Raw genomic sequence first — 14,946 nt, forward strand, 5'->3', positions numbered from 1 at the left:
AGTGTGTTGGTTGTAAAAAATAATAGTTTCATCTGGGTAAACAAAATATGCAATTTTATTTCATCTAGTACCAATGTGTCAAGTAGCCTTGTGCTTGAAACACGTATGGGGTACCTGTAAAAAAAAAGTACTCGAATTTTGTGCGGAACTACGGTAGTCATAGACGCTATCTCAGAAACAAGCAGCTTAACCCCAAATTTTTCTGATTCACTTTAAGTGTGAGGTGTGGTAGTATTTATATCCATGGCGTTTATATCGATTAATACGCTGCAGGAAGGAGTTTTAGCCACATATGTTACTATTGTCGTCTATGGGATTTGATTTGGTAGTATACACCCTATAGCACATATTCAGTGCATAATAAAAAATATGATTTTGTCATTTTATTTAATTAAATTATACTGGTTGATTAATTGGCCATCACTCGACCATGCAAGTTCACAATGACCTTGACCTTGACAATAATCTCTGTACATGGCTCTGAATGGAGTTTGAATCAAAGTTAGCACTGAGGAAAAGTTGGTTTTGGCCTATAATTCATACTGTAAAGATTTCAATAATTTCTTTTTACATGGTATTTGACTTGCCATATACAGCTGCTCTTAAATATGGTATTATATATAGGCAACCTGAACTAAGATTTTAATAGCAATTTATTTTTATATCAAAAATAGCATGTGCCAATAGTGGGTTAATGTCTTTAGTTTCCATTAACTTAGTTAATTTTTCATGTATGAAATTCTGAAAACTCAAATTTGTAAAGAACTTGATTTTTATTGTAATTTTGAGATATTTATAGGGTGCTAAGGTATATTTTAGACAAATTTGTAGTTTTATGCAAAATTTAAAGTAAATTTGAAGAAAAACTTTGCCAAAAACATAATTAAATTTGTTGTCACTATTTTGCTTCTGTTCTTATTTATACACAACAATAAGCTTGTTAAACATATATTTAGATCTGCAGATCAAATTTTTTTCTTACTAATCACTTAGCTCTCATGAAGAGCATTTTGAGTTTATACTAAATTCAGAACCATTTTTGTTTCAGATTTGATTATCTGCCTTGGGTTAAGTTGATAATTTATTTTATTGTTAAAACTGCATTACCTAATGTTACTAGCTAAATAAAATGCTGGAATACAAATTGTAGGAATACATCCAATATACATATTGTATTCATCTGGATTAGAAAATAATGCAAGAAAATAGATGTTCGGATAATTTTGTCATTTAAAAATAGTTTTTTTTCAGTAATTAATCAAAAATAAATGTGTGAAAGCTGCATGTTATTCCATATTTTGAACTGTTTCATACTTTTCATATGTTTGGTGAAACGCTTACACATTCAAGTGACGGGCTTGACAGCTGCTGCGGTGGCAGTACTCATGACTGGTGCCTCCGGTGGGGCAGTATATGCCTAACGTTCGCCAACACCTGACATTTCCACTGGTTTGACGGTGATTCATGAGTGCATGTCATCACCGCTATATGTCTTGTAACCAAAATGTTATTTAGTAAGCTAGTCTGGGCGTGCAAGGAAGATGCATTGCCCAGGAAAGCATCTCGTCGGGAGTTCCTGTCTTCCTATAGACGAGGCACTAGTTAGAGATTCTTGCAATCAAACATTCTTTTTTTGTCAAATTGTCATTCGAGTCTGCATTATGCGGAGATACGGTCTTGATCGTGGATTATGGTTTTGTAATTTTGGATTCTTGCGTTTAGACAGTGAATATGTTATAAGCATGGGGTCTTAAGATGTATTTGTAACTTAATAAAATTAAAATGTTAGCTTGATGTTTAACGTATTATTATTAGTAGTAGTAGTATATAATTTTTTAATTTTTTTGTATATGAAGGTTTTTTATTCTCTCTATTTACAGACTGGCCCCAAACCTGTAGACCACTGCTTCCAGGTCCATCAACTAATTCAGCTTTGGAGACAGTCTTCATATCACTATATTATACAAACTGACCAAAACATGTCTATAGTGAAAACATGATATTTTAATAGATTGACAATCAATTAGTTAAACACTGTCACCATGGTATTCTAGTAATTCGCCTGAGAGAGAGAAAGTGAGAGAGAGAGAGAGAGAGAGAGAGAGAGAGAGAGAGAGAGAGAGAGAGAGAGAGAGAGAGAGAGAGAGAGAGAGAGAGAGAGAGAGAGAGAGAGAGAGATATGGAGTAGGGTGGGGTGGATAAACAATATCAGGCTTCGGTGTATTCTCTTTTGGATAACTTGCTGTGTTTTGGTTCAAATGGCAACACGGTGCATTTATATGTCAAATGTCAAAGGTGGGATAACTTGTTAATATTGCATGTCGAGGTTTTCTTTATCTTTGGGGGGGGGGGGGGGGGGGGTTCTATAATTTATTCACTAATTTTTAAAGTTATTTTTAGAATTTGGTCACGCCTATTGAATTACTGCATGGAAAGCCTGATGTTTGTATGCCAGTATGTATAGGTTTAACTGAAAGCATTACTTGTTACTTGTTTTGAGAATTTTGTTTTGTCACCAAACTGTTTTATATGTATGATGTAATGACAGCCCTGTCCGGTGATTTGTCGAACTCACTATTTGTCATATCCATCGTCAGGAAGTTGTAATGAAAGGTCATTCCACTTTTTTTTAACGATCTGACTATCTGATATTGTTAAGTGTACAAGTAAACAATAATAAAATAAAGTAAATAGATAACACCACAAGTCCTGTGGTTGGGGAGTGTGTTGTAAAAAAATTAGTTTCATCTGGGCAAAATGTGTATGCAATTTTATTCCATCTAGTACAACTGTCAAGTAGCCTTGTGCTTGAAACATGTATGGGGTATCTGTAAAAAAAAAAGTAATCGAATTTTGTGCGGAGTAAGGGTAGTCATAGACGCTACCCATTTTCTCAGAAATGAGCAGCTTGACCCCCAATTTTTTTGTGATTCACTTTAAAGGTGAGGGGTGGTAGTATTTAGATCCGTGGCGTTTATTTCGATTGATACGCTGCAGGTAGGAGTATTACCCACATATGTTACTATTGTCGTCTATGGCATTTGATTAGGTGGTATACACTATATAATGGAAATTGACATTTATTCAACATAATTACTTAATAGGAAATTTACTTTGGTCAGTTTATGCTATCTTCAGAATACGTTTTGACCACAAATTATTTATAAATGTTGTCTGAGTACAGTTTTACAAATGATGACAAGGGGCAAAAAAATGCAAGCTTTGTAAAACTAAAAATAACTGTATTTTGTACCATATAAAAAAAAATGAAAGAAAAAAGAAGGAAAAACTGAAAATATTTACTGTTCGTTAATTAATTGTTCTATGTACAGTAGTGATAGGAATCGGTTGGAATTTCATCATCGATCATCGGTTATAATCGATTTCCACCAATCGATCTACTTTCGATTACACAATCGGTTACAATTATAAGAAATAAAAAAAAACCCATTGAATTATAAGAACACTACACCTACCGTCGTGTTCATCATAATAGACCATAGACATTGCTAATTTTACTGTTAATAACTATTTAATATACTATTGCTTCTTTATAGACACATGAAAACAAACCCCAACATATTTAAATCAATTTCATCTTTTTAACTGGAGAAACAATTGCAGTTAATATTTTCCACACAATCGATTGTTAATTTTTATAATCTATCATCACATTGATAGAGTCAAACCGATCAATTATCGATTATAATCGATGATTGGAATATCTCTGTTACAGTGAGATAATGCAATGTCCCTCTCAAATCATTAATGAACATGGGGTTGATACATATGTAGATTTTGTGTTTAAATAAATAAAATATTTGATTGTTCGGCATTGTTGTTTTTGTACATGAACTAAGTCTTATTTTAAACCATGAAGCTAAAAATTGCTATTTATTTTATTTTGGGGTAAGATTACTGACTGGGACTAACATCGGATATTCAGAGCCGATTTATCTTAGTAGAACATGTAGCACGTGCTACGTGCCCCGCGGTGATGTGTACATTTATTTTCCCCAGGTCATCCCCCCCCCCCTCTCCCCGAGGGGGTTGAAAAATGTATATCTTGGGTAGGCGGACCTGGTGTTATTTGTGTTACAGGCCCCGCGGATCCTTAAACCGGCTATGCGGATATTGTTTTATTGTGACTCATCTTCCAGGATATTGTTTCATTGTGACTCATCTTCCAGGATACCACGACAGAACTGTGGTGCTGGACTTGTTTTAGCATATAAGCGTATAACGCAATCAAGTATTGCTTGTTACGTCTTCTGTATGAGCAATTATAGCCCTACATTTAAGACTTAATAGAAACAAGTGTGAGCACATTGATTTATTTATCATCGGCTTCTGGATGTCAAACATTTTGTAATTTTGGCATGTAGTCTTAGAGCGAAAAACCCATACATTTTGCCATTAGTAGCAAGGGATCTTTTATATGCACCAAACCGCATACAGGGCAACACATACCACGGCCTTTAATATACCAGAAGTGGTTGGAACGAGAAATAGCCCGCTGACAGGGATCGACCTCAAGCCGACCGCACATCAAGCGAGCGCTTTATCACTGAGCTACGTCCCGCCACTTTAAGATTTAACAAACACACCACCAAGTAGATAATGTTTAAACAATCTGAACGTCAATCGAGATTGTTAAAATAACTGGTACACCAATTCGCCGTACGCTGACAAAATGTAAATGTTACGAAACAAATGTGTTATTCGAAATATATTCTGCACTGTTGAAGTTATATGAACTTCTAATTAAAATAATGGTCAGTGATTCACAAAAGTAAGACACAATTAGAAGATTTGAAATTATGTTTTTCTGGTGCTATCAAGATCTGGCAGTATTCTGTGTCGGTCACGACCAGTGGATATGAATCCTAGAATTTACTCCACTTGGTGGATTCGGGAACTCCAAGAATGTTACTATAGCAGTCGTGTATATCATAGGTTGACATAATAAATGTAGATTCTCTCATGATAAATAATGGTATGTGTCGTTAGCCATATGTCCGATACAATATCACCTCAATTACATGTATTGGGGGTATCATAAAACACAATCTGATTAAAATTAGCTCTACTGGGTCTGCCAGTAGATCTAACGGCATTGCATGGACTCCCATGTCCAGGTGACATTTCATCTTTAAATAACAATATTAATATCGACCAATTACACTTCGCCTTTTATAGCGTTATTCGGGAGCATACAAATTTAAAAAAATATCGGGCGAGACTATTTATGTAATAGGCGAACTTGTTGGTCTATTTCAACATTGAAAAAACAGGGGAAAAATGCAGCAATAAACTCTGTATTGTATATTAGTATAAACAGATTTTATGGCTATACCATCACGGGTTGTCTTTTTTCGTCTTGAAACGAATTTTATATAAAATTTTATATTGCAATTAGTTTCCGGCATACTTCGTAATTGACCCGAATCATTTCGTATATCATCGTCATAATCCTGAATGTTTTCAAATTCTTTTCAAATCACTGGCATGATTTTGCAAGTAAGGTTTTGATTGCTCGAATGAAAGGTCAACTGGACATGATCTCCAACGGGCAGCTGTTAGATCCACGTGTAATAGTGGAGCTAAGTGTAATTAGATTGACCAACTTCTTACTAACAATAATGTTTACCCCAGACTTCTCAAGTCTCACGGTTTTACCGATAAAGTACTCGCTTGATGCGCGGTCGGCTTAGGGTCGATCCCTGTTGGTGGGCCTATTTGGGCTATGTCTTGCTCTAGCCAGTGTACCAAGACGGGTTTATCAAAGTCCGTGCTATGTGCTATCCTGTCCTGTGGGGTGGTGTATATAAAAGATCCCTTGCTACTAATGGAATTATCTAGCGGGTTTCCTCTCTAAGACTATATGTCAAAATTACCAAATGTTCGACATCCAACAGCCGATGATTAATAAATCCGTATACTCTAGTCGATAAACAAAATATTTTGTTTTCAAAGATGGACGGGCGGACGTACGTGAGTTTAATTTCTTATTTATTAAAGGGACATTTCCGAGTTTGCTGCATTGTTAGATGTTTCCGACTAATAAAACATTTCTACGATTAAACTTACATATTAAATATATTTCTTGTTTAGAATATCAGTGTCTGTATTTTCAATGTGTTTCTGGTCGTCTTAATATTTGTATGAAGCCCAAAATGGATTTTGTCTCCAAATAATTCCGTACGTACGAAAAAAATATATTTTAGGAAATAAAATGAAATTTAATCTAGTTAAAATACTAGAACGATCAGAAAAACGTTTAATATACAACCACTCATATTTTATGCAGAACAATATATTTGGTATGTAATTACAGTCGTCATAACGTTTCTGTTAGTCGATAACATCTTAATAATTGCAGCAAACTCAGGAAGGTCCCTTTATCAATAATCGATCTTAATTTATATCACGCAACTCGTTTGGTTGACGTTCCTGTAAGGTTGTAATGCACAAATCGATGACCTGTAAGTGACACGTCCCACTTGTAACGTTACGACAAGTGGGACGTATCACTTTGGTACGTACCAAGATAGTTTAAATTATATGGGTAATATAACAAAAATATGTATACAAAATAATTGTTTAATGACGTTTTATTGTAGGTTTTGAACTCATACCAAGTCTTTTATATGTAATGTAACTTCCAAAATATAATACAGGCCCGGTGCTTATAAAACTTTTAGAGTCTAGACACATTGTATACCTGTGACGTCATTAGAGATTGAGTCTGGGGCCCATTTCACTAAACATCGTAAGTTTACGTCTGCTACTAGCAGTTATACCGGTGTAAAAGGAACGCAAGTCCTAGGAACCGAGGTCCTCCATACCTAAGGAACATTAGTCCTACCCGGACTTGCATTCCGGAATTTTTAAGTTTCTATATAATACACCTAGGACTTGTATTCCTACCGGACTTAAAATCCTTTCACGCTTGTCCGCCAGTACTGGTCCGCGTGGTTATTAATAGAAATCAGTATGTTATAGGGAACGCTTCTGCACGAGTTATGAGAAAGTCATGAATTAAAAAACCGATTTCTGCCAGCTCTCTCTCTCTCGTAGTGTAATGGATAAGTGGAGTGTTCTGAATGCGATAGGTATGGGTTCGAATCTCAATGCAACGTAAAAAAATTTTAATATATTAATCTATTGACATGTTTTACACAATACACACGTGATAAAATGTCTGTTATCATATTACACTTTTATTGGAAGTTGAAACCAGTGCGTGCATCTTGCTTTTTCCAAACGTATATAAACCAACACCTCCATACAAACATGTTTGTGCTTTCAATATGACAGAAAACACAACTCAAAAACAATTCAAACCAACGATACAAGAAATGTTTTCATATTTGCAAGATGGATTTTACGAAAGGGGAACGACAAACTCGAAGAAACGGGCCATTAGAAGGACAGCCAAAACAAACTTCAAAGTAAGCACTATAACATAATATTATGAAGTATAGTTTCATATTTATACTATATGTCATAGCGTGTGTAACTTTTATTTCTCACGTTTGTCCATCAGACCTCTATTCCTCGTATTCCAAGTCCGCCAGACTTTCATTCCTAGTACTCCTAGTCCGCCGGACTTTCATTCCTAGTACTCCTAGTTCGCCGGACTTTCATTCCTAGTAATCCTAGTCCGCCGGACTTTCATTCCTAGTACTCCTAGTCCGCCGGACTTTCATTCCTAGTACTCCTAGTCCGCCAGTCTTTCATTCATAATACTCAAAGCCCGCTACACTTTCTTTCTAAGGCTGGACATCCGTTTTGCAATTGTTGTCATTGTTTTTTTGTTTCAGATTGATAAAGGCATACTTTATTTTAAAATAAAAACCAAAAAAAAAATGACGATCTTCTAGATGGAACGGACTCTTCGGGTGTTACTGACAACTGGCGAAAAGTGCTAATGAATGACACGGACATTCAAGAACCTTTGAATTCTATGCACGCCAGCCCATTGAGTACGTATAGGCAGGCAGCTACTTATTAAAATTAATAAATTTATATAATGTATACATTATTTTAAATGTAATGTTAAAATACCATTATTGTATACGTCTGCATAATTATATAAAAATATTATTTTGAATGCGTATTAATTTTACCAATTAAATTATATTGCATAAATTAAAAAAATATATATCCTAATAAATATTATAAAACTTAATAAATCTCAATGTTGTTCCTTTTAGGTGGTCATTTTGGCAGAGATAAAACTCTAGACAAGATTCAAAAAAGATATTGGTGGCCAAACCTTGTTACTGACGTTAAGCAATTTCTCCAGGCCTGTGAAAGATGTCAGCGGGTCAACAGGAAACCCAGTAAAGTTGCCCCACTCATACACCCCATTCCTGTGACAAAGCCCGAAGCTTGACGAACAGTAAGTTATTTATAATAAATGTTTTGAAGATACTGATTCACTCGTTCTCATACACTTTACACATTACCATTATGTTTTAAATATTCACATTAGTAATTGTCAAACCATTGTGTGAGGGGGGTGAAGGGGTGGGGTGGGGGATGCATGATTATCTCAGAGGATAGAGCGTTCGCTTGAGGTGCTGAGATCGCAGGATGTATCCTCCTCAGTGGATGTCTATAATTAGGCCTTTTTCCGTTGCAACCAGCAGTGCCACATGATTAGTATAACAATGGAAGTGGTATGTACTGTTCTGTCCGTGGAAGTGCATATAAAAGATTCATATGTTTGACGTCCAATAGCCGATGATAACATGAAAATCAATGTGCTTTAGAGGCGTCGTTAAATAAAACAAATGTTACTTTTTGTTAAGCTATCGATGATACCAGATATTTACAAAAGGTTAACATTCTTTCCAAGTCAATTACAAAACATTACGTACATTTAAAAAATATATATATAAAGATTATTGAAATTATATTTTATAGATCGGCATAGATTTGGTTGGCCCTCTGAGGGAAACTGACAATGGGAACACATATATTTGCACGGTGACGTGCTATTACACAAAGTGGGCTCAGGCAAAAGCTTTACCGACGAAGCAAGCATCTGGTGTTGCCGAGTTTTTACTGGAGCTATTTTTATGGTAACTTTATTAAATTATTCATTCCAGCCAGTGCTCCACAACTGGTGTAACAGGATGTGGTATGTACTATCCTGTATGTGGGATGGTGCCTATAAAATATCCCTAGCTGCTAATCGGAAATAGTAGCCCATATCGTGGCGACAGAGGATTTCCTCTTTCAGAATATCTGTAGTCCTTAACCATATGTGTGACGCCAAATAACCGTAATTAAAATATGTTGAGTGCGTCGTTAAATGCAAAAAATCATTCCTATTATTTGAAAAATGAAATGAAAATTCATGAGCATTATTTTAAAACAATGGTGCGTATTATTAATTCCTTTAATGCATACAAATGTGCATCTCTTATTAATAATAAAAATGTATGCAAATAATGTAGTGAATGGGTTTTTTTTTTTACAAACTAAATAAATATTAATAAATGTAATGTTTTCACTACTGAATTTAAATATAATACTTTAATTCAGCTTTGGTTTTCCCAAAAAAATTATCAACGATCAGGGTCGTGAGTTCAACAATGACGTCGTCGATGCTATTACAGATGCTCTAAAAGTTGTACACCGCCGCACCACCGCCTACCACCCGCAGTGTAATGGACTGACAGGTAGGATACATACACTCTGTACATGCTAAGTAAACTTGTTTCTACATCAGTTTGGGCCATCCTATTATAACGTTTTATTATTATTGTTACACGTTTACTGTAGTATTAAATATCGATTGTGATAATCGTTAGAATAATAACTCGAATGTCATATATAAAAACACCGCTTCCCAACATCTTGGCCAAAAACCTTTGTCAGATAAATAACATCATTATATATTAGTGTAGTTATGGTTTAATATACATGTATATTTAAATTTCTGTATCATATGTAAAAACACAATGTAAACCAACATAATTTGTGAATTGATAAAGATACGTTGTGAAAGAACGTTTTGTTGTATGAGATGCGTGTTATCCGTTTAGATTGTAGTTAAAGTGATAACTCAATGTGTTCTATTTCAGAGAGATTTAACCAAACACTGGAGAACATGCTTTTGAAGCTCGACGGTGATGCAGAATGGGACACATTATTGCATCAAGTTGCATTTGCCTACAACACATCCAAACATGCAAGCACAAAGTTTTCTCCCTTTTACCTTATGTACGGGAGGTGAGTGCTTTGAAAGGCGTGCATAAAAGGTCTGCTGCCATATAGTTTCCACAATGTTTTTGATTAATGAATACTATCACACCAAACTGATAAAATAATAGAACATAATATAACTGAGTAAAGTGTAATGCTAAACGCTACTTTAAAATAATATAAATATAATTTAGCACTGTTAGAAATATCACATATAAATATTAAGTACACAATTATTATAGGGAACCAATGATGCCCGATGATGTTGGAAATTCAGACGATGAGATGGAGGCCACAGTTTTCGATGAAACACTTCAAGCAGAAATTGGAAAGAGAGTGGAGACAATGATGAAAGTCACAGGCATAAGAGCTGTAAACAACATCAAGGGAGCCCAAACAAGACAAAAAAGGAAATATGACCAACGACATACGAATCAGGAGGTGAAACAAGTATATAAAAACAAAAATATTTAAAATTGGTAGCTATTCATTATGCGTACATGTTACATTATTTATGCAATTTTGCAAGTATGTCTTAAAAAGTATATGCTAACTATATTAATTTTTTAGAAAACAATGTTAAATATTGTTTTAAAAACACCTGTTTCAATGAAACCATATTTTTACAATTATTATTATTATTATATATATATTTAGTATGAATAAAGGTATCATGAAATGACTTTAAATGTAACTTCCTATTATTAATGTATAAAAATTAAATTGTATTTTTCAGAATTTACCAGTAGGAATAAAGTTTAAAAAAAACACCTTAAGACGCCAGGACCGCAAAGGTGGTAAGGGGGAGAAACCTTGGATTGGGCCATATGTCATCAGAGGGGTAACAAAAAGCGAATCATACTTGCTGTCGACAACAGATGGAATTATTTTAAAAGTGCCATAAACGGTGCCAATTTGAAAGTGTGGACGGATGTGCCCGCAGCCAAGACACGTAAAACTGAATAAAACAATTAATAAATTGAACTGTTTTAAATTGTGTAACTGCATTTTTATTTGCATACATGTAAGCTATAGGACCTGTATTTCGGTTTTCTAGGAATGCAGGTCCGGCTAGGTCTTGAATTCCTAGTAGGCGGACCTGCTTTCCCAAGGAACGTAAGTCTTAGGACTTCCATACCTAGTCATGCTAGACCTAGGACTTGCATTCCTTGGAGATAGAGTCCAGGCGGACCTCGGTTCCGGCGGACCTGTATTCCGTTTACACCGGGGATACGTTTACATGCGTTTGGCATCTATTTCACACGGAAAATTACACCATTACAGAAGATGGAGCATTTTAATGACAAAAGAAAACGAAATATGTGTACTTAAAACTATATTTGTTGAACTATAACAGTAATAAGAATTATGGTTTAGTCGTAGATTTACGTTTACGTGCAGAACTAGGCTTACGATGTTTTGTGAAACTGGGCCCTGGACTCTAACGTTTTTATAAGCACGAGCCCTGGTACAAGCTAGATCAGTGGAGACGAAGAGGGAGAGGCATCACCGTGATGGGCGTCAGTAACGGGACGACGACAGGTGGCTCGTGCCGCCGTCGTAGTGGGTGGATTAAGCAGGACTCGTCATTACCCCACGACACGTAGTTGTAGCTGCCACATTTCCCCAGGTGGTTCTGGACACCTGTCAGTTGTTCCCATGTCTTGCGAGTCGTTGTGCCATCCCAGCTTGGAACTCCTTCTTCCGCTAGGAACCCCTAATTGGAGAAAAAAATTAAAAATAAATAAAACAAACATACGCATGCAGTATATAATATATATATTTTTTTTTTTTTTTTTTTTTTCAGTTGTATTTAGTATTTCAGCAATTTGAGTGACAGGTAGTTTAATAATCAAAGCCGGGGCCTCCTTCCCAGGATATATATTTTACAACCCCCTGGGGAAAATAAATGTACACATCACCGCGGGACCGCATGAAGCGCGGGGACCGTAGCGCATGCTGCATGTGCTATTAGGATAAACCGGCTCCGTTATTAGAATACTCATCCGATGTGTGAGAGTCATAGGATACAATTTCAAGGGCGGGTGGTAACATGGAGGCCATCACCCTCACACCCACTCCCATCCCTACCTCCAGTTGAAAATCATATTAACATGTAGGTACCCCAGTTCCTGTCATCTTCAGACACACGTGATCTCGATTAGTGAATCTACTATGCTGTCGAATTGTGAGACTAGATAGATAGATAACAATTTAACGTGTCCATATACCATTAGGGTTTCGAACACGCCCATCCGGAGTTCGACCTCCGATAAGATCGGTGGCCTGACTCGGGATTGGGGGAGGATAGAGTTGAAAATGGGCAGAATTTAGAAAATTTAAGGTGGGCGGAATTTGGAATACGAATTTAGTAGTTGGGTAAAAGACCTAAAGCCAAAATGAGCTCATTCATACTACTCATATCTGGACAAAAATGTAAGTCCAAAGAACAAAATTAGAGTGCTCGACCAAAAGGGTTTTAAGGTGATTTGAGCAATTTAGACGGGCTGCCAAAATAAATTGCGTCGGACTGTTTACAAAAAAAAAAAATATATATACTCTTCAAAAAAAGAAACGCAAAAGGGTACAAATGGGTTATAACTCCGATTTTATGTTTCCTACCGGTTCATGCTTTGTGAATATAAGGTCATTGCATGTCCCAAACACATTCCCACGGTTACATTCGATAAAACGCAGGTACTGTAAAATAAAGTTTCAAAATGTGAATATTCGCAAAAACGCAGCCACGTGCAAACCATGTCACCACTGCACGTGCGTTGTCTGCACGTGCAACATGAACACCGACAGTATAAAAGTGCAAGGTGTTCGCTTGCCTGGCCTCTGTATCTGGCCGACAGTTGACAATCCAGGACATGCCACGTCTCAGTGAACCGCAGAGAAACAATGCCATCGGCCGACTAGACGCAGGCGAATCCAGAACGGCCGTTGCCAGGGCATTCCATGTGTCCCCAAGCACCATCTCCAGACTGTGGGACCGTTACCAGCAACATGGATCAACACGTGACCTCCCTAGATCCGGTCGACCACGGGTCACTACCCCCGGGCAGAACCGCTACATCCGGGTACGCCACCTTCGGGAACGATTGACTACTGCCACCTCCACAGCCGCAGCAATACCAGGTTTGCGCAGGATATCCGACCAGACCGTACGGAACCGCCTACGTGAGGTAGGAATTCGTGCCAGACGTCCAGTTCGAGGTGTCATCTTAACACCACAACACCGTCGACTCCGACTGCAGTGGTGCCAGATTCATCGACAATGGCCTCAACTGCGATGGAGGTGTGGTTCAGTGACGAGTCCCGATTTCTGCTCCGACGTCATGATGGAAGATGTCGCGTGTATAGGCGTCGTGGTGAACGTTATGCGGCAAACTGCGTGTAGGAAGTGGACAGATTCGGCGGGGGTAGTGTCATGGTGTGGGCAGCCATCTCACACACTGGCAGAACTGACCTGGTCCACGTGCAGGGCAACCTGAATGCACAGGGCTACATTGACCAGATCCTCCGGCCACACATCGTTCCAGTTATGGCCAACGCCAACGCAGTGTTCCAACATGACAACGCCAGGCCTCACACAGCACGTCTCACAACGGCTTTCCTACAGAACAACAACATTAATGTCCTTCCTTGGCCATCGATATCACCGGATTTGAACCCAATTGAGAATCTATGGGACGAGTTGGACCGACGCCTCCGACAGCGACAACCACAGCCCCAGACCCTGCCCGAGCTGGCAGCAGCCTTGCAGGCCGAGTGGGCCACCATCCCCCGGGACGTCATCCGTACTCTGGTTGCTTCAATGGGCAGGCGGTGCCAGGCAGTTGTCAACACACGCGGAGGCCACACCCGGTATTGACTCCAGATGACATTGACCTTGGTGGTGTGTCCTATCACTTACTCACAATGGACTAGAGTGAATTGTGAACAATCCTGCAACATTTGGTAATTATCGGACTCACCATTCAATAATTAAATCAATTCTCCAAATGTTACGACAATGTGGTTTTGCGTTTCTTCTTTAGAAGAGTATATATAAAAAAATATAAAAAAATATATAAAATAAAATTTTGAATGCCGGCCAACTAAGTCCAACTAAGCCCTTGGAACGGTTGGTGACTACGGGGACGAGATGAAGTGCTTGGCGTTGAACTGTGGCAACATCTGCCTCCAACGGTGGGCTAGCAAGGTCTTAGCTAGCTCGACGTAATGGGTGCCTGTGATTATCTTCAGTACTCTGTGGACGGTATAGTTGTCCATGTCTTCGAAGAGTATTCCCTGTCTGTAGAGATCATCCCGGCGCGACGTCACCACAAGTCCAAACTTCCCGTCTCGTAGTTCCATGGCGTGGATGTCACACTCAACTCCGTCAGGAAACTTCTTAAAGAAGTGAGCTGGTGTCCGAGGTATCCCCGACCAAGTATCGAGCGTACTGGCCCTTGATCTTGGAGATGGCTAGGCTCCAGGCGGCGTCCCTGCCCCGGGCGGTCTCGGAAGACCGGGCCTTGGCTGGCTGGTCATTACTTGGTGGGGTGAAGGCCTTCCGCTTCGCAGCAGCACCATCCATAGGAGTCTTGGCGGAGCGCTCCAGGGGTAGGGGACTCGACGCCGACCGCCTCGAAGGGGTTGGAACGGGAGACGCACGCCGTGGAGTCTTGCAGATCGCTGTATCCAACTGCGGAGTCGACTGGTTCACTGGCTCAGTCT

General features: G+C 38.2%; 2 protein-coding genes across 3 annotated transcripts in view; one reads left to right on the forward strand and one right to left on the reverse strand.

Moving 5' to 3' along the window:
- LOC121386429 overlaps positions 1 to 2,584 on the forward strand; it is a 36,899-nt gene extending 34,315 nt beyond the window's left edge. For both annotated transcript variants that reach the window (XM_041517321.1, XM_041517320.1), the window contains one exon: positions 1,881 to 2,584. In XM_041517321.1, coding sequence (XP_041373255.1) covers positions 1,881 to 1,899 — 19 coding nt within the window. In that variant the 3' untranslated portion in view covers positions 1,900 to 2,584. The remainder of the gene's footprint in view (positions 1 to 1,880) is intronic.
- An 8,960-nt stretch (positions 2,585 to 11,544) lies between these two features.
- LOC121386323 overlaps positions 11,545 to 14,946 on the reverse strand; it is a 27,996-nt gene continuing 24,594 nt past the window's right edge. The window contains exon 5 of the mRNA XM_041517191.1: positions 11,545 to 11,938. Within this exon, the coding sequence (XP_041373125.1) occupies positions 11,702 to 11,938 (237 nt within the window). The 3' untranslated portion in view covers positions 11,545 to 11,701. The remainder of the gene's footprint in view (positions 11,939 to 14,946) is intronic.

This window comes from Gigantopelta aegis, chromosome 12 (assembly GCF_016097555.1).
Source record: "Gigantopelta aegis isolate Gae_Host chromosome 12, Gae_host_genome, whole genome shotgun sequence".
NCBI classification, from domain to species: domain Eukaryota; kingdom Metazoa; phylum Mollusca; class Gastropoda; order Neomphalida; family Peltospiridae; genus Gigantopelta; species Gigantopelta aegis.